General features: G+C 42.2%; 1 protein-coding gene across 2 annotated transcripts in view; it reads left to right on the top strand.

The window, feature by feature from the left end:
* The first annotated feature begins 429 nt into the window (after positions 1 to 429).
* The window catches only part of UBL3 (ubiquitin like 3), a 73,508-nt gene continuing 46,764 nt past the window's right edge, over positions 430 to 27,173 (top strand). Inside the window, exon 1 of one of the 2 annotated variants that reach the window (XM_074330070.1) lies at positions 430 to 456. In XM_074330070.1, the coding sequence (XP_074186171.1) occupies positions 430 to 456 (27 nt within the window). Of the gene's footprint in view, positions 457 to 13,193; positions 13,339 to 27,173 lie in introns of those variants that run through there. The other variant, XM_019736576.2, reaches the window with a different exon arrangement.

The following is a 27,173-nucleotide window of genomic DNA, read 5'->3' as shown; positions in this document are numbered from 1 at the left end:
CACTGTTACTTTCTCTTCCATGGGGCTTGCTCTCACTGCAGCACTTATGTTCCTGCATTAATGTCACTTGGGCATAAGATGAGGGATGGAAAAGTGACAAAGGAGAAAAGAACAGTAGGAAGCATACAGAGGAATGTTTCATAAAAACCTAGACACAAAGACAAAATAGAAAATTCCTGCCCATATCCCCATAGAACTTGGAAACTGTCAGAACTGGCTGTACCCAGGAGCCAGAGGCAGCTTTGTTTACAAGTCAGAAACACAGGAACTCCCTTTCCTGGCTTACCCAAGACAATTTGAGGAATCTTGTAATCTTTTCCCAGCACAGGGATACTAGGAGAATCCTAAAAGATGCAGAGCCCAGCGATTGAGCCTTCCTAGTTTCTTCAGCTTATCAATCCAACTCACAGCATTTATTGAGCACCTACTATGTGCTGGACTCTGATGGCATATCAGGTAAGGCTAGGATTTTAGATGTTTTTCCATGATACTTCCTTTAAGTGAGAAGTACCTAAGAACCTTCACTTGGCTGGCTCCCTCTTTTCACTCAGTTCTCAGCTCAAATGCCACCTTTTCCAAGACTTTCTCTGACCACTCCCCCGGAGCTGCCTCCAGCCCCTACCCTTGTCACTCTTTATTTCATTGCCCCCTTTTTATTTTTTTCTTTAAAATTGTATGACTATGTAAAATGATCTTGTACATTCATTTCTTTATTTGCTGAGTTTATTAGCTGTGTCCCAACTAAATTACAAGCTGCATGAGACCTGGGTCTTTCCTGCTTTATCTGTGCACTCACCAGGCGACTGCCACACAGTGTGCAAATAAAGGCCAAAGCAGGATACATACCTACCCAGGCATATCATTCAAGGGATGCCACATGGCCACGGCTGTCCCCCGTATCTTCCCCTGGTCAGTCTGATGCTGAGACTCTGATGGAAGTTTGGGCAGGTCGTGGACTACTCCCAGGAGGGCACTGACTTTCCGAGGACGGGAGCACCTGGCCAGCCAGGTGATGACCGGGCAGAAGGAACAGTGCATGCAAAAGCATGGAGGCCAGAAAGAACTTACCACATTCTCAGATTTTCAAGTTTTTTGGTGTAACTTAAAGGAGGCATTTAAGGGTGAAAACAGGTTAAAAACAATTAAATGTGAGAGAGAGAAAGCACTGGCCAAATACTGAGGGAGACACACTAAAGTATTTGCGATGTGATTGAGAGATTTTTAAGCAAAGAGCCCAAAAATATAATGGTAAAGACCAGTCAGTGGCTTCCGAGTGAGTCAGACCTGGGTCCAAGTCCCAGTTCCACTACTTACAAGCTATGTGACCCGCGGCCTGTGCCATCTCTGAAATAGGCATAATAACAGAACCCACCTCACACATTTGTGGTGATGCAAAGTTATCGTGCCCTGTGCTAGACAGATAAAAATGTGCAATTGCTTTTAGCTTTGATGATGATTATTGGGGATGACATGATTAATTTACACATTTTAGAAAGAGCTTTCTAGAATCAGTGCAGAACAGATGTGACAAGCCTTCAGATTTCTTGACCTGAAAAACATGTTTTAAAATTTATTGAATTATCGTTAATGCATAATAAACTGCACATTTTAAAGTACATAGTTTGATGAAAAAAACATTTGTAAGAATATTTGGAGACCAACATAGGAATGCTAATTTGTAAAAAATAATGATGACGATGATGATGACGACCTACCCATGAACCATTTCTTTTTTTTTTTTTTTTTAATTAAATTTATTGGGGTGACAATTGTTAGTAAAATTACATAGATTTCAGGTGTACAATTCTGTATTACATCATCTATAAATCCCATCCATGAACCATTTCAAAAGAAATTATTTTAACACACAAAAGTAGGAAGAAAATTCTCTCCAAACAATGAGAGAATGTTTAAGTCTGGGGGGGGGAATCACTTTATGAAAAACTCAACACATTATTTTCAACATTTTTGCACAAATGAACTCCATCATGCGTTGGTGTGTTGGAACCTCTGCTGTTCAGACTTTATTAGAGGGTATGAGCCGGGGTGGCAGGAGGCTACTGGGGTGGCAGTTGGTTCCAGGAAGAACTTGTGATGAGATGAACTAAAGTTGTAGGAATGGGGACAAAAATGTGGGTGATGGAATTAAGAAACCCTATGAGGGTAGAATCAGTAGGACTTAGACACTGGGGGTGAGTGATGGGAAAAAGTCAAGGAGGGACCATGGGAAGAAGGAGGTACAGCACGGGAGTGGGGGAGGTTTGCTTGAGAAGCAGGTGATGCTTTGTTTGTAACATGTTAACTTTGGAGTCAACATGTACAGACGTCTGATGGGTCAGTTGGGATGCATAGATCTGGGGCCCAGGAGAGCATCAATACTGGAGATACGGATGTTGGATAGCGTCAGGTCAGCGAGGTGTTTGAAGCCGCTGGAGCAGAGGGTGTGCCAAGTGGAGGGGGGAGAGGTCATGGGGGAAGAAGAGCCACCGGTGTTTTCTAAGGCCCCCCAGGGGATTTTAACGAGGGTCTAGGACAGAGGCGCACTGTGGGAGGGAGCAGAGAAGACACCAGGCTTCGATAGGAATGCCTCCCGTTTGTAGAGGGTGTTAGAGATTATAAAGTCCTTCTGTACATATTTTCTGATTGAATGTTTGCTATCACCCTCTGAGGTAAGAAGTCTACCCAGGTAAGGAAACAGGCCTACATCAACGTTTAAGGATCAGGTACAGTATAGAAATTAGTGAAGAAGGTGGAAAGGGAGCAAAGAGGTAGTTAGAAAATCTGGAGGAAGTGGTATTGTGGAAAATCATCATTTTAAAATTTCTAGAGTGCCTTATATCTATCAGGCATTGTGCTGAGAGCTTTACAAACTAGATTTCATTTGGCCCTGATGACAACTCTATGAAGAAGATACTATTATTAACCATATTTTATGGTTGAGAGGCTCCCAATTTACAGATTAAGTAAACTTGCTTACAACGCTATGAGTGGTGCAGTTGGAATCCAATCCCATGAGGTCTGACTCCAGACCCATCCATGAGCAGAGGAGTGGCCAGCAGCGCCAAGGAGTCACAGAACTGATTGTTCAAGGATGACCAGGCCTGAAATGTGTTTATGGAATTTGGAATTTGGCAGTGAAAAATCCTAGCTTGAGAATCTGGGTCAAGAGTGAGGGACAGCAAGAAGGATGACTGCCCCAGGAAAGTGGGCAGGGCTGCCATGTGTGGTCTGGATAGGTGTGTGGCGCACACTCCGGGAGGCACCTTCTGCTCGATTATGGCAGGAGCCACTCCTTCTGGAGTTGTGACGTGTACCTGCACGGCCCCTGACAGAGGCGTACACGGAGTATATGGGACTCGCTCCCACACACCTTAGAGATGCTGCTGTTAAGGGAGGAACAAGAATGGGTAGAGTGAGAGAAAAGCATTGAGAAATGAGAGAGCCTGTTTTTGTTTTGTTTTGTTTTGCTTTGCTTTGGTTTTCAGTACGGGAGAGAGTTGAGCATATTTCCATGGTGGGGAGAAGTGTGCCTGGTGTAGTTCCCACTTCCCTGCAGAATTATTTATAGTGCCCCTTTTCCTTTAACTTTTCCTGGGTGGGATAGCATATTATAGGGTCACCTTAAGTAGAAGAACTTTGGGACAGGGAGAGGCAGGCGGTGGAAGAGAGAGAAGGAGGGTTGGAACCTTGTTGGAACAGGGTTCTGGAAACAGGAGTGGCTCCTGGGCAGACAGAGAGCTGAGTCTTGGAAGGAGGGGTGTAGGGCTTCCGCTGAAGCAGGCAGTGAAGAGGTACCTGTAGAGGCTGACTAGCTAGGGGCTGGATATAAATTTGTGAGATTTCTTCCTTGACTCCTTTTCTCTGTGAAGTAAGAGGCCACGAGGTCACAGTTTAAGGTTCAAATTCCATGGTCAATTTGCTTTACTCTGTTAGCCACAAGGCTAACAACCTTCCCATAAATTCAACAACCTTCTCATAAACGTGGTTCCATTGGTCTCTGTAACAAAAGGCAGACAGTGTGGCTAGATCTGAGCTGAGCATGAACAAATAGTTGAGAACACATAGCTGAGAAAAGTTGGTTGCTATTTTACTACCACATATGAAAATGTTAGCATAGCAGGAAATCAGAGTGAGACAAATCTATATGACTGACACTAGAAGTGTCCCTCGCTGTACCACATCTCATTATGGTAATTATAATAGGAACGTATTATTGACAGCTTATTAGGTACTAGAAAGAGTTGTTTTAAATTTATATATTTTAATGTAATATTCCTAGAGTATGCACTTTTCTTCTTTTATGAGGAGAAAAAAAGTAGTAATTCTCCTTTTTTTGTAGATGAGAAAATTGAATAATTCATCCAAGTTTACACATCTAGTAAATGTCAGAGCCAGGATTTAAATCCAGAGCCCACACTTATAACCAATATGCTATTTTCCCCTCTTTCTCTCTCACTATAATCTGTTGATTTAAGTTCATTTCAGGACCTGTCTTTTATCTGTGGCATTAAGTCAAAAATTGTCATTGCGATAAATTAATCACGTCTGAATCCCCCCCAAAATCTGCTAGGAAGGCTCCTGGCATGGTGGACTAGACGCCCAGGGCAGTCTGTTCTCTTCCTGCTGCTACACCTGAGTCATTAGGCGGGCTCCCCTGTGAAGTGTGTAACGGGCGTGCTGCAGGACTCATGTGCTAACTGGATTGCTCAGTTTAGGAAACAGTCATGAAATTCAGCCATATGGGCAATTGCGGAGTAAGGCCTAAATCAAGAATGGAATCAGCAGTGACAGAGGTCATTCTCCAGCTGTGGCAACCTCCTGTCCATGGGACGCGTTGGTAGCCTTCAAGAGCAAACACAAGCCTTTGAACAAATCTCTCCTTGATTCTTTATTCTGCTTTCTTAAATGTTAATATAATGTGCAACATGTTTATTGATAGACAGTGCCACTCTCTCCCTTGGTGAACAGAAAAATACAACTTGAGCAGTGTGGAAGAATTACAGATCATTCCATCAATCATTCAATCAAAACAGAAGTGTCAAAAATGACTATGGTGGGGTTATTGGGGTAAAAGAAAGAATTTAAAGCTCATGCCACAAGATTAGTGTTAAGGAGAGTTCTCTTGCCGCCACTGATGGGAAGATATTGCTTACACAGGATTTTTTAATTTAATTGGATTGAATTTTATTACTTTTGACATTCAAAATAATGTTTTTCATTGAATAACCCTATGATGGCAGGCTGATTTCTATGACAGTGAAAACCAAGAATACTGATGGTGTTTTAGGATGCCAGTAGTATATTTTATACTACTCTGGGGTATTTGTCATGACTAAACACAAAATTGTATAATAATTCAACAATTACAGATTGCCACTAGGAACCAGTCTGTCTTTTTGTTTCTTGGAACATCTTAGAGGAAACTCATTCTCATGTACATTTGAAAATTACAGAGAAAATGTGACTGTTTCTCAAGAAGTTTCTATCTCCTCATTTGTTCAAAAAGATGGACATGATATCATCCCTAAGTTTCCTTCCAGCTTGAGCATTGGCTGATCCAATAGTGTGGGCAAAAGTGGGATTGGGTCAGGGAGAAAGGCATTGTGGGACTTCAGCAGGAGACAAACATGAGTATTACTTTTCTGGTGGCCTATGGATTTAGACTGCGCAACTCACATGGTCGAATGTTTACAAAACTTTGCTGAAATCATGTTACCATTAAAAAATATAATTCCCATTTTTTCAAAGGAGAACTCTAGCCTTGACACATAAATTGTCTTCCTTCCTATTGGCATATTCTCTTAGTCATGGGAGAGTCACTGAGCCTCGGACATCATTTCTGTGTTAATAAGACACACCTCTAGGTCTAAAGATAACATTAAAAGGTAATCCCTGACTTTACAGAATCACAGACCTGGGAAGAGAATGTAAAAGGCTCATCTCTTCAGTGCACTTTTTGACAAGTTTTTTTTTAGGTGTTATTCATTCACCATGTTAAGTTCTGGGGATACAAAGCCCCTTAAAACTCCAGGGTCGTGACAGTGAGTCTAGAGTCCAAGAACAAACTCCCAAAAGAGTAGTCTTCAGGCCCACGCGAGCGAGGATGCACCCCCCAACCTGGGGGCACACGCCAGCAGGGTGCCAGGCAGACCCCCGGGGCTTAGTCCCATACTGGCCCTGACCTTGCAGTGCTTGCTGCCTCCTTTCTACTCACTCAGGCTCAGCCCCTCAACACTGTATGCACAGAAAAAGACTCAAATCAAAATGCAAAATGAACAACCACAAAATACAGTTGTTTTTTTCTAACCTAAACAATGAGTATACATAGGCAGGGACAGCTCCAAAATTTCTAACCATGAGGGGTTTCCTATCAGGTTGGAGCGAGTGTGTGTGCGCACGCGTGTGTATGTGTGTGTTGGATGTGGGTGTGTCTCTGAAGCTGTGCTTGTATAGCAAACACTTGTTTTTACTTGGATGGTATCTATACTTGGAGGAGAGAAGAGTTGATGAGATTATTGGATGTGCACTGATGCTGTATCAAGAGTGCATGTATGTATTATAAAAATGTAGATACAGCTACTGGATTTCCCCCAAAATAAGACCTAACTGGAAAATAAGCCCTAGCATGATTTTTCAGGATGTTCTTAATATAAGTCCTACGCCAAAAATAAGGCCCAGTTAGGATCGCCAGCCAGACGAACGCATTTAGTATGTCCGTTACAACACACAACAGACGTATTGAATTATAAAATAATAATATTAATATATAATTAAATATAAATAAATAATACTATTGACATTAATACTTAAAATAAATGATAATTAAGTATTTGTAAATACCCAAGCGGGCGCCTTTGGACAAGAGGTAAACACCTATGTAAACAGATGAACCTGAGACTTATTGCCGAATGACCAATCGGAGTACAGACACAACACACGAACAATGGTAATAAATGGATGTGGTTGTGTCTAATGTGAATCTTCATAATTCAACACGCTGTATGTTGTACCGGATGTACTTAATGCAATCATGTGAAAGAAAGAAACATTTTCTGAATTTTGGTGCCTGCAATTTTTCGTCACTTTTGTGTGGACCATCATTCTTAACTGTCATCATTTTTGTTGCCACTCCTGTCTCATAAGTCTTCAATTAACATTGGATTTAATGGTAGATTTAAAGGGAATAATATTTTGACCCCCAGAAAAGATGAGTGGAAAAAGAAAGAGCTATACTGTCGAGTGCGAGAAAGGAATTGTGGAGGTCTCCCGGGGCAAGAATCTTACGGCGTTCAGCAAAGAGAAGTTGGATCTCCAAATGGTCTGGAAATGGTGAGCAGTGTTCGATAACCTCAGTCAACAGGTGGACGAGGGAAATGCTAAGAAGCACAAGTGTGGATCAGATCGGCAACCATTATTTCCTGAGCTGGAAAACATCATCTGTGAATGGATTGCTGACATGAGCAAAGCTTTTGGTTGTGCGCAGGGCTGATATTCAAGCATTTGCCCTCGCAATGGCACCACAGTTAGAAATATCCCCAGGAGAATTCGAAGCATCACAACACTGGCTGCATGGCTTCCTTCAGCCATATGAACTGTCTCTAAGATCAACAATATCGTTCAAGCTGGAAGATACTGAAGTTATTAAACATGCACTTGCATTCAAGTCCTTTGTTGATGGCACCGACTTTTCTAAATATCAACTCTCCAACATGATTGCTATGGATGAAACTGCAGTGTTTATGGGCCAAGGATCTCAAACGACAATTGGTCAGAGGGGAGCCCTGTCAATCTACATTCCCTCCACTGGTTACGGAAGTGCACGTGTTACCTGTATTTTGGCAATTCATCTGGATGGAAAGAAAGCCCCACCTCTAATCATCACTAAGGGCAAGAAAGATAAGGTTGAACGTGTTTCAGGCATTTATTCTTGAAACTGAAAAAGCCTGGTGCACACAAGCAGTTATAAGGAAGTGGGTCGATTTAATGCTGCCATTTGTTTTGCAAGATGGCCAAAGAGGTCTGCTGGTCTGGGATTCAACCAGCATTCACCATGCTAAAGACATGAAGAACTTCCTTGCAGAGAGAAGAATAGATCAAATAATGATTCCCGCAGGAATGACTGCCTATCTCCAGATTCTTGATATTGCAATAAACAAGGCATTCAAGGACCATTTGCGCATGGAAATCAATGACTACATTGAAAATAGAATGGAGAGAAATCAGCGTGGAAACTTTGTGAAGCCTAGCCTGCAAGAGGTGGTGACTTGGGTGAAGAATTCATGGCGTAAAATCACTGACAGCTGTGTTGCCAGTGCACTACGAGCAGGCTACACGGACAAGAAATGCTCATTTAAGGAGAGCTCTATTGCTGGACATGAGCGATTGGGGCCAGTGGTTCTACAGGAAATGGAGTCGCAACAAATTCAAGCTGGAATTCGGGGTTTGGAGAGTTATGACGATGTTCCAGATGACATGACTGTATTTGAATAAATGTAGATTTTTGTACATGAATAGATGAATAAATGTAGATTGTTGTACATGAATAAATGTAGATTGTTGCACAAGAAAAAATAAGACATCCCCTGAAAATAAACCCTAATGCGTCTTTTGGAGCAAAAATTAATATAAGACCCGGTCTTATTTTCGAGGAAATACAGTATAGATACATATGAGGGCTGGGATGTGGTGTTCAAGTTGGTATTCTCATTCATAGACTGCATTCTGAACAGCAAAACCATTTTGGAAAAGAACTTCCTGTGCCGTTCAAGAGCCACAGAAACTTTCACCGACTTTGACTCAGTGACAACAGTTTCTGGACTTTGGCCCAAACAAGTAATTCAAAGTGCAGAAAGATTTATATGCACAAAGATTCAAACAATCTTTATGTGCTCCCCGTGGAAAATGATTGCATGACCTGTAGGACCTGATGGAGAGGGACAGTGTGTAGCCTTTTACAAGGAGGAGAAGCTGATTTAGCCATTTGTAAATGTGCACGTTTTTAATGTTTCAAAAATGAATTTTGATTTAATATTTAAAAGAAAAATGTATGTATACCCTACATATGTTAAATCATGTACACAGAAAACCTGGAAGAATATATGCAAAAAACAAATAGGGGGCAGCCGGATGACTCAGTTGGTTAGAGCACGAGCTCTGAACAACAGGGTTGTTGGTTCGATTCCCACATGGGTCAGTGAGCTGCGCCCTCCACAACTAGACTGAGGACAATGAGCTGCGTCTGAGCTTCCGGAGGGGCGGCCGGTTACCTCAGTTGGTTAGAATGCGAGCTCTCAACAAGGTTGCCGGTTCAATTCCCACATGGGATGGTGGGCTGCGACCCTGCAACTAAGATTGAAACTGGTGACTGGACTTGGAGCTGAGCTGCGGCCTACACATCTAGATTAAAGGACAATGACTTAGAGCTGATGGACCCTGGAGAAACACACTGTTCCCCAACATTCCTCAATTAAAAAAAAATAGTTTTTCTAGTTTCCAGAATTTCTATACTCTTGATTTTACTCTTTACTTTAAAAATAAAAAACACATACTAGGTTGAATATATACAATGCAGTAAAAGTCCTCCTCATGTTTTTGTAGAACTTGGTTGGAAGGAGAGGGAGTCGTGGAACAAGCCTGTATTAGGAGCCAGCCTGGTCTCCTGTTAAACCGCCGGCTTCCTGATCTGTAAAATGAAGAGCTGGGTTTGATCATCTCCAACACCCCTAAAGTATGAGAGTCCAAGATGGGAATCCTGAAAACACAGACACAAGGTACTATTGGAGTTCAGAGAACTTTTCCCATCGTTCTATAAAAACAAATCTTAACACAACACCCCCCAGTTTAAAACCTTTCAGTGGCTCGCACTTGCTGTCAGAGTAAATACAAACAGCTTAGCCTACATGGCAGAGCCCTTGGTGATTGGCCTCTAGTTTTCCTCTCCTGCCCTTTGCATATCTTCCCCTGCTCCACTCCCATGCGGTACTCTGGCTTCCGCCACCTCCCCTCCCTGAATGCCTTGGCCTCTAGTCTAGGTCTTGGCCCATGTGTTCTCTTTCTAACCATGTCATTGAATTGTGCATGTAAAAAAGTTTAAGATAGTACATTTCATATTATGTGTATTTTACCGTAATTTAAAAAATAACAAATAAATTCCCCCATTTAAAGTATACAATTCAGTGGTTTTTAGTATACTTACAGAGTTGTGCAACCACCGTCTTAACCTAATTTTAGGACATTTTCATCACCTCTCCCTTTCAAAAACCCCTCATACCCAGGAGCAGTCGCTTGGGGGGAGATGTTTCTAACAGGTCATGGGTGTCATGTGCCAGTCTTCTGGGACTTGACACTCATAGACCTTAGAGATTTAGTTCAACCTCTTCAGATAAAGGAATGAAAGCTCAGGGAGGCAGTGTCTTGGCAAAGATCACATAGCTGATTCGTGACAGAACCAGATCTTTTGATTTCCCATGAAGTTATTTTTCCTAATACAAAAATGTTGCATCACTTGCTTCCTTCAAATGGATGCTGACAATAGATTATTGGGATCAAGAAGATGCTACTCTTCTCCGCTGTGGACAACTGGGCTCTTTCTCCCGCCTCCCGTCTCACCGGCCATCTCACCTGAGTCTGGAAGCAGAGTATAGACAGGAGAGAGACATATCTGTAACTGTGTACTGCTCTCTGTGATGCCCTAACTTTGTGAGGGAAGAATTACGAGCAGTTTTATTGAGAGTAATGTCTCAGCCTGTCTTAGGAGAGTGACTGGAAACACAGCTAGGTGCGGTGACTTTACTTTTCAAACATGTGGTCTTTTGTAGTGGGGCAGGGGTAACAGGCAGCAAACAGCAATGTCATGTGTCAGAAATGCCAAGGTCATGGTGGTCGTTATCCCCTAGCCCTGTGGCTGTTAGAAGACAGAAGAGGTGTGAGTTGATACTTTCATGAGTCCTGCCATTTTATGTTTCTTGTCTTGCTACTTAGAGTAGCATATGGACCCTGGCACAATCTTGGCCAGGGCAGGTGTTAGATGAAAGTTGGGGTGAGGGGCTAACTTTGGGAGTGAGAGCCTTCAAAATATGTTTCAATATTCTTTTGGAAATCATTGTTCCAAAAGACTTGTTTAACTCATTGTTTAACTCATTGTTAAAGCATTTTCAACTGCTCTTGTCCCCTGGAGGACTGGGGAGGGGGCTGTGTGGGAGCTAAACATGGAGAGTGAGCAACCAGGTACCACGGCCATGGAAAATCCTGTAGCTATAGACGCCAAAGTGTCTAGACAAAGTCCTGAGGCCTATGCATGGTGAGATTTGGGCCTTTTTCGTCTGTCCTTTGGTTTCTCTGGGAATCTGACCTATCCTGCTTGTCCCTAGTTACCACTCTAACTCACTACTGGATGACGTAGCCCCCAGCAGTGTTTGGAACTTGCCAGGCTACTGAGGAGGCAGGCACTCTATCCATTCTGTGAGTTTCCATCCTGATGAGACAAACCTGAGTGGAGAGATTGCTGTGGGGACTGACCGGCTCCCAGACAGCAGGTTCCCTGTGGACAGTGTCCAGATTACTCATTTTGAAACTCCTGGTGCCTAGCAGTGCCTGGCAGTTGTTTGCTGAATGAATGAGTAGTAATGCATTATTATTTACAAAGCAATCTATGAATATTTCCCATGCATGAACTCAGAATTTAGGGGCTGGCCCAGTAAACTGGCGACTCTCCACATAGTTTTTAGTGGCTACTTCCTGACGTAGATTTGGCATGATTGACTATTGTATCTAATGCAGTTTTTGGTAATTTCAATTAATTAGAATGTAGCTTTATGGCCTGGGTCTTCAGGAAACGCATGTTCAAACATTCTCCCTGCTAAATAAGATCCGTGTTCCTCTTGAACTTGTATGACCTTATTGGAAATCAATGATTGCTTCTGGTCATCCAAATGTAATGTAGAGGAGACCTAGATGAAATCACTATCGAAAATGCTTTGAGATTGCAGGATGTGGAGAGCGTGCTGTCTGTCATTAAAACGAATGATTCTGCTTGGAAGTAAACCATATTTTAATCTGTGTGTATATTGTGCATGAGGGAATTTCTCTGTACATAATTATTTCCCCCAAATAATTCGCCTGATCACACCTAACTCCTGGGCTGCAGCTTGGAGAAAGCGACCATTCCTTTCCTAGCAACTGTTGCTACGAGTGGGGGGGTGGGGTGTGTGGCTTCGAAGTCCGGAAGAGCTCGTAGACTACACTTCCCGTGATGCTCCAGGGTGGTCTCCGTAGTGACGACGCACTAGGTGTCCGCGAGGAGGAGGGGGAGGACGGGGGCGGTGGCTGCAAAGGTGGGGGCGAGCTCTCCGCGTCTCCGACTCGCTCAGGCAGCTGCCGCCGCCGCCATGTTGGCTTGAGGGGGATGACAGGAGGCGGCTGCGGCGTTTGGGGCTGAAAAGTGAGGGAGGAGGAGGAGGAGGAGGAGAGACAGAGCTCTGAGAGGAAGCCAGTCCCGGGCTGAGGAGAGGGAGGACCAGCCTCTTCCGGGGACCGGCCGGAGTTGGCGTCGCGGGGAGCTCGCGAGGCCGGGGAGGGGAGGGGAAGGCGGAGGCAGGAGAGGATCGCCGAGGAGCTGGAGACGATGCGCCCCGAGAGTCGCTGCGGCCCGGAGGCGCCCGCGGCCTGAGCCCCAGGGGCGGTGGGGTCCCCGTCCGGCCGGAGCTGCGCGCCGCCCGCGCGCGCCCCAGGCTGCGGCCTCGGCTCCCAACGAGTTAAATGCCCTTGAGCGCGGCTCCGGGCGGCCCGGCTCCCGGCCCTGGCAGCGCGCGCTGAGCCGTTTCCCCGCGCCGGCCACTCAGCGCTCACGCGCCCATGTGTAGCTCCATAGTTATCTGTGTACCTCCGGGCCGGCGCTTTCTCCCGCTGCTTCATGAGGACTTGACGCGGGAGCAGGTGTGAATCACTGCCGGGCCGGCGAAGGAGGAAGGCGCATTTAACCCCCTCCCACCGCTCATGCCCGTGTGTCACTCGGCTCGGTCCACCTGGCGCGGCCGGTCCTGGGGCTGCTGCTGCTGCTGCTGACGACGACGCGACGGGGCTGCCTGCCCTCCCGGAGCGCCCTCCGCCGGCCCTCGGCTCCCGGGCCCGCGCACAGCCGCCGCCCGGCCGGCGCTTGGCTCGGAGATCACTTAGTTCGGGGAAAGCACATCGCGGACTCATCGGCATCGTTAACGTTGATTCCGGTGGCTTGAAGACTTCTGCTCCTTTTTGTTGTCTTTTCTTTTTCTTTTTTTTTTTTGAGTGAACATCTGGTGTCTATCAATCGGCAAGATGTCCAGTAATGTCCCGGCGGATATGGTGAGTGAAGGATAAGTTACGATACCCTTTGATTTAATTGTGGTTTCCAGTCTTATTGAATCAGAAAGGACGCAGACGCGGGCGAAGGTGTGCGGGGGGCTGTTGAAAAGCCACGGGGCCGGGAGGTTTGGAGAAGTTGGTGGTGCTGGTGTCCCCCTTTGAGAAAGGACTGCTTTAGTACAGGTTTTGATTTTTGGTTGCGTTTTTCACGTCGTGAAAGGCAGTGGAGAAGTCGGGGAATGTGGCAAGGTAGCTCGCAGCGGATGAGATCGCTTCCTCTTCGCTCGAAGCCTCTGACCACTTGGAGCTTGAGGCTTCGGGAAACGTCAGTGGCGGTGGGCAGAGCCGAGGACGGCTGTCCCTGCGGGGTCCGGAGGGAGACGGCGGTCGTGCTCGGTGGCACTGACGCGGTCCCTGATGCACTAGGTAGCATACACTCGATCTTTGCAAGAACAGGCACCGAGGTCTCTTCTAGAACAAGCCTACGAGAATTTGCTGTGAGCGTTTTGAAATGTCTGGGTGAACCCGTATGGCAGCAGAAATATTAAGATGTCTGGGAATTTTCACAAATCCGGGCTGAGCGTGTGTTGGTACTTTTTATGTATATTCCAGGACTTTTAGTACCCAGCATTGGTGGTACGTATTACATCGTTGCACTTTTAAAAGCTAATAACATTATTAGGCCTTGATCCTTGAATGTTGAGAACTTGAAACAAAAAGTCCTCTTCTTTATTGACGCTTTTCTTTTTGTTTATAAAGGTGAAGGTTGTGTTGTGAGTTGTTGGCTAACAGCGGTGGCCGTGTAGGCTCACAGTGCTGGGAGGTGGGTGTGAAATGACACTGTGCAGTCCTGGGGACAAACAGTGCAATTAACGAGAAGATGAATAATCTTGTTTGTGGAAGAATTGATGTTAAAATAGTTATGCTCACTTACATTGAGTTAACATTTGAGCTTCCTGTGCTCTGGGGAAAAAACAAAATTGAACTTTGCTGATTATATTTTAAAATGTCAGATGTTTCTGTAGGAGATAATCTTATTTACAGACTTTAAAATAATTTTAAAAATTAAATGACTCCAAATGGAGGATTTTGACCTTGGTTTAAAGGCATTTTGCTTCTGTTGGGTTTCCCATTTGATGTGCTATTTAAATGCAGAGGAACCACAGCGTTCTGTCTCCTCCTGGGTGGCCACACAGCAACCTTACACTTTCCTTCCCGAGTCTTGAAACTCGTGCTTTGTCCTTTTAGTTTTCCCTTCCCTCCTGGTGTGCACACTGGAGAATAGGCCCCTGCCCACGTAAGGATCGCTGGCCTTGGTTTCCTCTACCCCTCTCTGGAAGTTGTCTGGGGAGGTCGCAGGACTGAGCTGGAAAATGCTATATCCCGTTTGATAAGTGCTTGGGCTCCTCACCTCCAGAAAGCCTCCATTTTATATCACCCTGTACACTGCAGGATATGTTCCCTGCTTATTCTGACACATAGTCAGAATGAAATAGATTTGTGCCATTAAAACAGTGCCACTACTTTCTCTAGACCCAGCGATGAAGAAAACCTGGAATGTGGGTAGCATCAATCAATCACAAATTGAAATGCTTTGGGGAATACTGTTTCCAAGTCAGAGAAGGTTTGGAAGTTAATGTTCAGATCAGGGGACTGGGAAGTAGTGGCAAGGTTTTATTAATAGCTGCGAATATGAAATATTACCATTTCTGTTTTAGACCGTATTTTAAGGCCTTAATGATTCTGCGGTGCTTTGAGATCTCTTGATTAAAGGTGATATGCAAGGGCAAAGCAGTATTATGTAATAAACATATAATGCCCTGATGATGCTATTTCAGAATGTCTAAGGTACAGCTCAGATGAGATTGTTCTGAGTATTTTTATGTCTTGTTTTCTGACTGTTCAACTTGTTGGAGGTCTTGAGATTCCCCCGCCCCCATGTTAAAGCCTTTTAAACCTTCCTTTGCTGTTGCTTCCATCACGTTTTTGCTTAAGAAGTGCCTTCATTTATTATGCTCCTAGAAGTCTCAACTTTTTGCAATATAACATGATGAATATTGGTTACAAATTGTGGAATAAGTGCTTCATATATGGTTAAACTCTTCATATCTTTAATGACAGTCAATTTGCGTTATATTCACGACTTTCAAAGTGAGAACAGTTTCACCACCCTTAATCTTGAAAAGCCTCAGCCTCCACGCCCCACCTCTTTCTACAGTCTGGCATTTCCCTTTGCAGTGGAACTCTAAATTATGAGGATAGTGCTCTTGCAAGTATGAATACATACATTTTTGCTAAGTGCAGTAAAATTTTCAGGTTTCTAAGTGGTGACAGCTAGTATGTGCTGTTTAGAAACAAATGTTGCACTTGTTTTCATGCTAATGGTGCTTGTCAGTTGTATAGAAAAATCCTATTTGGGAAATGAGGTGGGGCAATGAAGTTCTAACCCCTGTCATGTTTTCATTAGAGATAATTTATTCTTGAGCTACAGTAATGACTAAATCCATGTTTTTGGTAAAGTCTTCTTATGGTGATGGTTGTGACTCACTTTGAAGTCGATTTTTAAACGTCTTTTTGTTTTGTAAATATAGCACTTTTAAAATTTATTTTAAACATTCAATTTTTGTGTTTACCATAGTCTTATTTTTTTAACCCAAATTTAGCAAGTTGATCTTTTTAGAGGGGGAGTGGCACCCCTGGTGAATGGATTTACTATACTCATTAAAAAAAAATACTTTGCAGTTGGTATTTGCCAATTAACATTCTGTAAATATGTCATATGAATAATATAAATGTATTTACATAAAATATTCACTTGCTAAAAGTGGTTGAGTTTAATTAGGAGATTTACTATTATTCCAGTGTAATAACTTACTTGTGATAAAAATCTGAGAATATCTGAGCAGAATATGATTATAATGCATTGTATTTAGATGATTCATTTCCTTTATTTTTTTTCTCAGCCCGTATCATAGGTCATGATGGGGCAATATTCACTGTTTACAATTGTAGTGTGAATTATATTAACGACTGTGAGTTTTCAGAAAGATGATGGTTAGTCTTTCTGTTAATAAAAAGGCCAAAGCCTGGGTAGATAAGGTGTTAATTTTATTTTCTGGATTGAGAAAGTTATCAAGAAATCAGTTGTATTTATAAAAGTATTATCTAAAACATTTTGGACTAAAATTGTCCTTCATGATATAATTGAAAACCATACCTAAGAGAGAAACTGACAATTAGTGTGAGAATAATGGCAAAGCAATTTTGGTATTTGAAACATTTTAGATGATTAAACAGTTTAAAAGCCCTGTATCTTTTTAAACTATTAATATAGAAATTGTAGCAGGTATAACAATTTTTAGTCTAATGTTAAACAAGATAATGATAATTTGAGTTTTTTCGGTGTTTAATGTATGTTTTTATCATGTTACATCTCTTTGAGATATTGGAGCCCTCTGGTGGACAGGAAATTACTAAAATGAATTTCCTTTCAAAGTGAACTTTTACTATTTTTCCAAGTTAAAGTAAAATGACAGGTGTAGAGTGTACAAGGGGAAAAGTGTCATGCTAGAAAAAGGTCTAGAGAATACAAAATTGTTAACTTTGAGAAAATAATATATTAAGATCCAGTGCCCCCAATTTTCTCTTTATTTACAGCTCATTTTAATTTTTCTTTCTCTTCCTAGAGCTCTTATTTCAAGTACAAGTTGGGAGGTTTTATGAAACGAAAGGGTAGATAAGTACCACTTCCATATATAAGTGTGTGACTTGAACAGCTTAATAAATTATATATCTCTAATGGAAAGTTTCTCTAAACTGTTTTACTTGAATGTCTTACATGTGGTGTTCTGAATTAGACATTTTTATTATTTTCCTCAGCTTTGAATGCCTTTTCCTTTCTGGTCTGAATCCGCCTGCAGCTCCTGTTCCTGTCCTGCGAAAACAGTTTTTAGTTCATTCTAGCTCACATGACCTTTCCTCCTGTGCAGCGTTTTCTGTCATCATATTTGAGATTCTTCTTATGCAATGTCCAGGTTATATGGATATGTATGTGTCTTGTATTTATTGTATCTCTTGTACTTTCTAGAACAGATGTTTAAAAACTGTTGAGTGATTTTCTTGACTCTTGAAGCATTACTCTCTTTGTCACTTAATGGAAAAAGTAAATATTGTTCCACACACGACTACTACTTACGGTGTTAAATATGAAGTCTGTGATGTCGGCTTCTAGTACTACTTTGAATATAAAAAATATGTTTTTAATATTAAGACTTGAAGTTATTCAGATTAGTGGATAAAGTACTGATGGCTCTACTAGTTTTCATAATGTGGAACAATAAATGTATTTTAGGAGACTGAAGTATACACTTCTTAAATATGCTCTTTAAGAATTCCCTCATTCTGGGGGCAAAAATGAAAGGGACTGTAGAATTCATGTTAACTGGAATCTATGGGTAATAAGTCATTCTGAATCTGTAAATTTTCTGCATAAATGAAAGTTGTTTTTGGAAGTATCCCAATGTAACAATTTTGAATTAGTGTCTTATCAATCATAATATGCTATGCTTATTTAACTTACTTTTTGGTGACCTGGAGTCATCCTTTGGATATCATTATTTCAGTTCAGTGAGCATTCATTGAATGCTTCTCTACGTAAGGAAGTGTTACTCTATTAGCTACAGCAGTCATCCCTCAGCACCTCGTAATAGTAGACACCCCCTTCACTACAGCAGTCATTTACTAAGTACCATGAGGAACATCAGCTGAGATGTGAGAATAAAAATATTAGAACGTCTGCCTGTTTAATTTGTGCTCCAAAAAGGAGTAAGAATTGAGCTTTTATATTAACACATGGGTTGGCTCTGAGGCTTTTCTAGGTCAGTATCCAGGTGGTTATGTGTGTGGTTTGCTGAGGGATGTGGGAATTCTGTACCGCACAGGCCAGCAGCAGCAGCAGCACGAGTTTCTCCAAATTTTTGCAGTTTTTCTGTTACAGTAGATTACATAGTGACTTTTTAAAAACGCTTTTTAAAAGAATTTATGATGCTTTGTATTGAAATGGGGAGAAGAGGTTCACTGTCAAGGTATTTAAAAGCTGTAGAACTCAAAGCTGAATTAACACATTTTTATTTTACAAAAGATGAATGAATGTTCCAGATGCTGATTTTTCCCACAGTGACAAGAAGCTATCAGGTATTTTTGAGAAAACAAATACTAAGTTGTCTCTTTTAGGCAAAATTGACATTTTAACCAGTAAATGAGAAAGTACCTGCTTTTCAGAAGGAACTAGCGTTATGGAGAGAATATTTTGAAAACATGCTTAGATATTCCCAGTCTGTTGAAAATCTTCCTTACAGAGAATTTCAGTGGACTTCTGACCCATTTTTTTGAAACATAAAAAGCAACACATTTTACTTAGTTTGCAAAAATATGTATCTGACTGCCGTCAGGACAAATAACATTTTAATAACATGGACGTCAGGTAACTGGCTTTTAACAAAAACTTGTGCACATTAGTAAACCAGTGAGTGACATATTCTCCTGTATGGATCGACATGCATCTTGGTGAGCTAGGTTTGTCTGTTATGACTTATGATAGCTCTTAAATCCAAGTGCCAAAATACACCCAACTTCGCAAATGGGGAAACCATGATTTTAAAAAATAAAGAGGCATATTCAATAACTACTTGCTTAAATATGTTAATATTAGGTTGGTGCAAAAGTAATTCTGGTTTTTGCTATTGTTTTTAACCTCTTAAACTGCAATTACTTTTGCACCAACCTACTAGTAATAGTATTTTTAGCAATTGCAAGATTAAAACCAATTAATGTTTTAAACAGTTAATCATTAAAATTAGAACAATATTTTAATATTGTAATTTCTGTTTTAGTATGTTTTATAATAATACATCAAATGTATGATTTCTAAATATATAAATATACATAAAAATGCATATATTGGAGGTATATGCTCAAGTATTTTATAGTTGGCATGGTCAGTCAAAAAAATTTAGAAGCCATTGCACAAGATAAGGTAAGGTTTCTGAACATTTCAAGTTCTTGTGTTTGATAATTACAGCTTTTTTGTCTCCTGCCATGTTGAGCAATTATATTTTTCTGTGGTCAGTATGCCTACCTATCCACCTGTAACTATTTACAGTTGCTTATTCTAATTTGCTCTGGGTGTGGAAATCAGATTTTCCAAAGATTATTAGAATAAAAATGAGCAAATGGTGTCTGAGTAGCATTTTCAGGAGTCGCCCTGTGCTAAATAAAGCACATGATGTGTGTGTGTGTGTGGTTTTTTTTTTTAATTGGGGAATATTGGGGAACAGTGTATTTCTCCAGGGCCCATCAGCTCCAAGTCCAGTTGCCATTTTCAATCTTAGTTGCAGGGGGCAGAACCCCCCATCCCATGCGGGAATTGAACCGACAACCTTGTTGAGAGCTCACCCTCCAACCCACTGAGCCATTCGGCAGCCCCTCTGGAAGCTCAGTGGCAGCTCATTGTCCTCAGTCTAGTTGTGCAGGGCGCAGCTCACTGGCCCATGTGGGAATCGAACTGGCAACCCTGCTGTTCAGAGCTCGCGCTCTAACCAACTGAGCCATCCTGCCATCCCCTAAAGTGCATGATGTTTGTTTCACAGATTGATCATGTCTGTTTTGGTTGCTTAGGGTTCTGTGTACTTGAGGGGCTTATTTTCTGGCTCCTAGCCATGTTCTGTCTGCAAGAGGTAGATTCTTGATAGTGAAGAACTAGGTAGATTGATTAAACAAATAAAATTACCTGTGTAACTTTATTTTGAGCTCACAGGAAAGAGAAGCTAATATTTGTTGTGTACTTGTATTTACCAGGCAAATGCTTGGCATTTTACCAGGTAACATTTCATCTCATCCTCATGGTGACCCTGGATAAAGGTAGTTGGTCTGTAGAGAAAGCAAGTGCTAATGGCCGCCAGGTGAAGACCACCAGGAACACACCTGTAGTAAACAAGTTAGGTTTCCTGACTTGCTGCAGCACGGAACCCTGCGCGTCTCGGGACGCAGGATGGAGAAGTGTGCGTAGTCGGTGGACTGTGTGGGATGATTCTGCTGAGAGACGAGGGGAAGTGATGCCAGCTCTGGATGGAAGGCTGTCACACATGAAGTGGAGGCGCGCCGAGAATTGGATGTCTCAGCAGTCTTTGTTTAGGAGGCAGGAGAAATGGAGGGGCTGGGGTGGGGGGTCCTTAGTCATGTTGGAGCTGTATCCTGGCCATGGGAGAAATTTTGTTCCTACCTGTTGGTCTGTCTTTGTCTTTTAGAGATACCACAGGTGATTATTAGCAGAGCTGATTTTTACTTTCTCGCAGCCTACGTTCAGAGATGGTAAGGAGCTTGTGTGCGGTCCTGTAGCTGGTACAAAGTAGTGCTAGGAGAGCGCTGGGGCCTGATGGTGGTCCTGACACACACACTAAGCCCCCCGCCCCCCACCTAAGCAAACCTGCCGAATCCCTGAGGCACCCTTTCCTCCCTCTGGAGACCTGCTCCACACAGTCACTTCTGTGGGTCTGAGCTAACGGGCGGAGTGAACAACCCACTTAAATGTCTGCAAAATACTGTGTAACCTCTGGGTTAGAATGCTTTTAATGAAGGTGGCCTATCTTATTCATTGCTGAAGGTAAAGGGAGTTTTCTGTAAGGTCCTTGGAACTGAGTCCTCTTGTATATATCTTAGATTTACAAAGAACTTTTTCCTATAAACTTAACCATTTTGAACGCAGAAACTGTTATTGCTGTACCTATGTAACCAAGATTGATTTGTAGCGGAGTTAGTGCGTTCAGGGTATTGTTTTTGTCCTTGTGCTGTAACTGCTTATGCCTGATTCACATTCTTTATTGATTGATTTAAATGTAGTAGCATTTTTTTATGGTCTAAATAAAATACATACTGGGCAATTTTCTATGGCTAGATTTTGAGAAGAAAATGTTCTTTCTACTAAAGAAAATTGTCTAAGTTAGGCATTATGTTTTCTGTTTGTGAACTTAAATTCAGATGGTAACTCGTGTCTTGACAAAATGTTCTCTCATGATATATGTTTAATTTTCTTTACTTTCATATAAAATTAGTGGTTTTGCCTTAGAAATATTCCTGCTTTTTTCATTTAGTCATATATCATGAGCAGCTACTCATACAACTAAATATAGAACCATATTATGACTTTTAACTGATTCTGATAGATGTACATAAATTGTTTAGCTGATTCCATATTCACGGGCATTTAAAAGCTATTATAAACAATGAGATAATGCATATTTAAAAGCATATCTCTGTGCCTTGTGTGATTATTTTCTTAGGGTAAAATTCTTAGGAATATATAGTTGCTGTGTGTTAGATATGTGCAAAAATTTGGGGGGGTGGAGGAAATACATATTTACTAATTTTAAAGTATCGTTAAATTTGTGGGTAGACCTCACTTTTCATTATGTATTATCCTCTTAATTGCTGGATTATATTTCATTTACAGTGTTTGCATTTTTGTTCATGAATGAGATTTACTAGTAAATTTGATTTCTTGTAAAGTCTTTGTCAGATTTAGGGATCAAGGTTATGCTGACTTCATAAAATAAGCTGGGAAATGCTTTTTGTTCTCTGGAAGAGTTTATGAAGATCGATTTTTATTTCATCCATAAGTGTTTTTGGAAGAATTCACTGGTGAAGCCATCTGGAGTTTTCTTGTCAGGATTATTGATTCTGTTTCTTCAGTACATACAGGACTATTCACATTTTCTATTACCTATTTGTCAGTTTTGACTTAGAGGGATTTGTCCATTTTATGTAAATTTTCCAGTTTCACTTAAAGTTTTTCACAAAATCCTTTTATTATCTTTTTGATCTTATAGTATCTGTAACAATATCTGCTTCTAAAAATCTGATTGTTGGTTATTTGTGCTTCCTCTTTATCTCAATCAGTTTTCAAAGAGCCAACTTTCAGATTTAAATTTTTAAAAAAATTTCTGTCAGGTTCTGCTTTTACTTTTAATTCATTCCTTCTATTTTTAAAGTTTGCTATTCTTTTCAGGTTTCTTGAGATGGATAATCAAATCATTAATGATCAGTCCTCTTTTTTTAGTGTTTGCATTGAAGTCTGAAGTTTCCCTATTAGTTGCAACTTCAGCTGGATCTCACAAGTCTGATAGATCATATTTTTATTTATCACTCAGTGCAAAATATTTTTAAAATTCCATTGTAGTTTCTTTGATCCCTGGGTTATTTGGAAATATATTGTATAATACCTAAGCATTTGTGGATTTTCTAGCTGTATTTTTGTTGTTGATATCCAGTTTAATACTGTGGTCTAGAATCATTCTTTCCATGGGTTCAATTATGGATAATTTGTTGACACTTTATAGTCAATTTTAGGAAATTGAGTGTGGTGTGTTTAATACCATTTAAGCCAAGTTTAGTAATCATGTTCAAAGCCACTATCTTACTACTGACTTGTTTATCTTTTCTAATCACTCAGCTGAGAGACGTGTGCTAAAATCTCCAAATGCATGAGGATTTGTCTATATGTTCTTCTAGTTCTCTCACATTTTGCCTTATATATTTTGAGGCTAAGTTAGTGGCTGCAAATAAATTTATAGTTGTTGTACCGTCTCCATGATACAAGGATTATGTTAATCCTTGTTGTAATGTTCCTGTCTGATGACTTCAGTACCTACATCACCCGAGAGCCTATTTCTGTTGTCTGGGTTTTAATCATTTGATCCTTTTTCCTAGAACACACCTGGTAATGTTTTATTAACATTGTGATGAAAAACGGTAGCAGATCAGAATGATATTATCTTTCTCCGAATAGGATTCTTTGGCAAGCAGTTAGGAAAACATTGATCACTTTGATTCATCAGTGATTGATTTAACAGGCTGCTGAATTCAGGGCACTAAAGACATTCAAATAGCCTCACTTTAGTATATAGCTTCTAAAGTTTCACTTGAAAGCTTGGCGTATTTACCAAGATGTGTATTCCTTGGCAAGCCCTGAACTCCAAGTATTGTGCAACTGGTGAGAGCTCTGCTTAGCTTTTTAGCCTCTTTGCAACAGCTTCTTACTGGGGTTTCCTGCGTTGCCGTCCATGTTGTCTATGATTCAGCACATTCTGGGAGGGCAAAAATTGAGTGGAACTTTGGGCTCGTTCCTTGAGGTTCCTTTTTATCTGGGAGCTTCCATTGCTGGCTACCTTGACAGTACAGAATTCCAGTTTTTGTCTTCCCAGCCTGGGTAACGAGGGCCAGTGCTGCTGTCCGCTTGCCCTCTGCCCTGTGCTGGTAACTGGCAGACACCGCGCGGGAACAGTGAGGTTCTTCTCTGTGGGCTCTTGGGTCTCTCTGTGCCTTCAAATAGCTGGGGTTGTTGGGTTTTTTTTTTCCTTTCTTAGTTTGTTTTGTATTTTATCTCACTTTTATAGTTATTTCAATGGGAATTTGGTCTGATATTGCTATTCCCTCATAGCTTGACCTAATTGCCCTTTCTTTTTGCCTAGCCAAAATTAATTAAACACTTAACTGTTTTACTTAACCTGGCACCATCAGCCAAGCAGTTGCTTAAGTCGGACAGCTAGGAGTCATGTCAAAATTATCTGGAATCCATCAAATTCTCTTCATTTCCGTACTAACACCCTATTGCAAGCACCATTTCTCTCTCCTGGACTACTACATTAGTCTTGGAACTAATTCTTCCACTTCCACTCAAATTCCCCTGTAATACATTTTCTAAAAATAGCTTGAGTGATCTTTATGAGACATAAATTGGGCTGTCTTTCCCTCTGAGACACGGGAAGCTCAGCAGGTTTCCCTGAGTGCACCTGTGGAATGAGATGACAGGTCCTTACGGCGGGCCGGCAGGGCCCTGGTCGTCTGCCTCTGCCTGTTTCTGGATCGCATCTGCCTGGCTCACCTGCTGCCGTTACCGGCTTCCTCTCAGTTCCTCACAGGAGCCGCAGGCTCTTCACACAGCTGGGCTGAGCCTTTGCAGCATGTCAGTCCTTTTGCCTAAAACACTTACCAGGATACTTCTGTCCCTTCTACGTGGGGAATGCCTCCTGAGCGGTGCGTCCTCAGAAACACTGTTCCTGACCACGTCTCATGTCACATTCCCTCACTCATGGTTCCTGTCTCAGGACCCTACAGGCTCCCTCCAGAGCACTTGCCACACTTCGTACCTCGTGTGTGTCTTTCCCAGGGGGCCGTGGATTCTGAGCGCAGGTGTGCATGTTTCTTCCACACTAGAGCCCCTGCCTAGTGTGGGGCCTTTTGTATAGAAGGTTCTGCATAAATATTTGTGGATTAAAGGAGTGGATGACTGTGATAGGCTCTGTGCCAAGCTTACGACTTGAAACACATAAGAAAACACATAGTTTTCCAAAAAAACTCAGAACAAGACTATCAGGTAGGTAGGGCTAGTGCTAGCTGCGTTTCACTAATGAGGAAAGTGAGGCTGAATCATCTTTGGTAATTTTCCTGAAGCCAGCTTTCTTGTGTTGTGTTCTTGGATTTTTTGAGTTTTCTAACTTTTGGCCATTCCTTCCTTTCCCTGTGTCATATCCTTTTCACTGTAGCTTAAAGCTCATGGCTGTGATGAGACTAATGTTCTGGTATTTCAACTTCAGCTTCTTGCCGTTGGTTATTGACATTTAATAATAACCAACATGTCAGAAGAGAAATTAGAAATTTGTGATGGATGTTGAGATGGTGTCAGTGCTTGAATTGGTGGATTTGTGGTGTGGCTACCAAGTATAGTGAATGGTTTTTCAAGCTATAAAATTCTCTCATTACTTCGTGACTATAAATAGACTTATAATTAATTACATGTATTTGAATATATTGTATATATAAAGTAATATTTGGAGAAAACTTTTTCAGCCTCTTATACTTAAAGGACTGTTAATTATACAGATTTTTAAATTTAGCGCTCAAAATAATCAGTAGAACTTCCATGTTAGATACCATTTTATATCCATATTTATTAGTCTACATGTAATAATCCTGCTCCTCATTTCTTTGCATTATTCATTCAGTCAGATCGACAGGTATTTGTTGAATACATGCTGTGTGCCAGGCACAGTTTTAGGTTTGGGGTACAGTGGTCAATGAAACAGAGAAAAACTCCCCCCCAATGGAGCTAAACAAAATCCATAAGTAATATGCACAGCATGTTAGCTGTTGTTACGTGCTGCAGAGGAAAGGGAAGCAGGGAAGGAAGGTTTGGAGGTGCTGAGGGGGAGCACCCCTGCGCTGGTCACGTGTAAGGGGTGTGATCAGGGAGGAGCACACTGAGATGCTGACGTGTGTGCAAAGTGGGGTGTGGGGGCGCAGCAAGCCGCCCAGATAGCTTGGGGAACCCCATTCCAGGCAAAGGGAAGATTGCCATGTTTGGTTTCTTGGTTCCTTTTCAGTTTCTTTCACTGTTTCTTCTGCCAGTCCTTCCATAAATTTTTGTGTTTCTCATGGTTTTTGTTTTCTGCCCTTCTCTGTGCCCTAAGTGATCATTGTCTTTCTCAGTCATTGTGCAACAAACATTTATCGGATCCCAGGGTGCCAGGTAGCTTCTGTCAGCACTCAGAGCCAGCCGGTTTGCTCTGATGCCTCTCTAATCAGTTTCCCCTCCTTTATCTCCACTGCCTTTAACCAGGTCTTCATCCAGCTGTCGTTCCCCTTTATTTATTCTCCACTGTCTGCCTTTCATCCTTTCCCTATGTTTGTCTTTTGAAAACACAGACCTCATCATTTGACTATTCTACTAAGGAAAGGCTGGCTTTCGCCCACAGGCCAGTCCAGGCCGAGCGGTTTAAGGCTCAGCATTGGGCTGCGATCCAGCCTCATCTTCCGCTGTTGCCCCCTTATTTGAGTTGTAATGAACCCTCTGCTTGCATTAACTTTTACGCTTCTCTCTTGCGTCTTCCTCAGCCTCCTGTCCCTGCTAAGCACGAGATTTTCCTCTCCCTTCTTGCTCCAGTGGCACCTGAGACTTGTTTCAATTGTACCGTTAGTGCCTTGGTAATGCCTTGTAACTTTGTTGGGCTCTTAGTCACCCTAAGTATAGCACATGCTGGGAGCTCCAGACCAAACTGACAGTTGAGGCAACACTGTCCCTAGGAGGGACCGAGGGAAAATAGCCAGAGTGGCAAGACAGCTTTTCCTTCAGCGGTTGCTGGCCGCGTAACGCAAGAGGGACGGAACTCCCTAAATCCTGTCCTGGTCTGTGCACCTCTGCTTCTGACAGTCCGGAGAGGCCTCGGTAGTGGGAGGCTCAGCATTACCTCCTGTAGCTTCGTAGCGCCGTGTGCACAGGAACACTGGCGGAGAGAATGGGATCTGTTAGAATTGGTCTGGAATTCAGAGCTGGGTCCCCTAACCGTCTCCTCTGTCATACACGCATGCGTGGCATTGCCTGTACTCTGGCGCTTGTCAGTGTGTTTCTGTGTCTCGTCCACTAGCCGGCCATGCGCTCTCTGAGGGCAGAGGGAGGCCTTACCTCATCGCCATCCTCGCCCCCGTGCCCAGCTGCCCACACGTAGCGCCCGCTCCGGGAAGGCGGCAGCCGCACTGCCGCTTAGCCCAGGCCCCGTCTGCAGTGACCGGCACGCTCTCTGCCTGTGCTGTCCTGTCCGGTGCGGCACCTGTGGCCATGGGGCACTTCCCAGGTGGCTGGTGTGACCCAGGAGCTGACTTACATTTCACTTCAATGAATTTAAATGTAAATAGCTCCATGTGGCCAATGGCTACCGTATTATACAGTGCAGTTCCAAATGGCCCCAGAGTGCTAAGCTTTTGGTTTTACTTTGTAATTTTTTTCT

The sequence above is a fragment of the Rhinolophus sinicus genome, linkage group LG04 (assembly GCF_036562045.2).
Source record: "Rhinolophus sinicus isolate RSC01 linkage group LG04, ASM3656204v1, whole genome shotgun sequence".
Taxonomy (NCBI): domain Eukaryota; kingdom Metazoa; phylum Chordata; class Mammalia; order Chiroptera; family Rhinolophidae; genus Rhinolophus; species Rhinolophus sinicus.
Note: the sequence above shows the minus strand (reverse complement) of the source record. Positions and strands in the feature narration are given on the sequence as shown.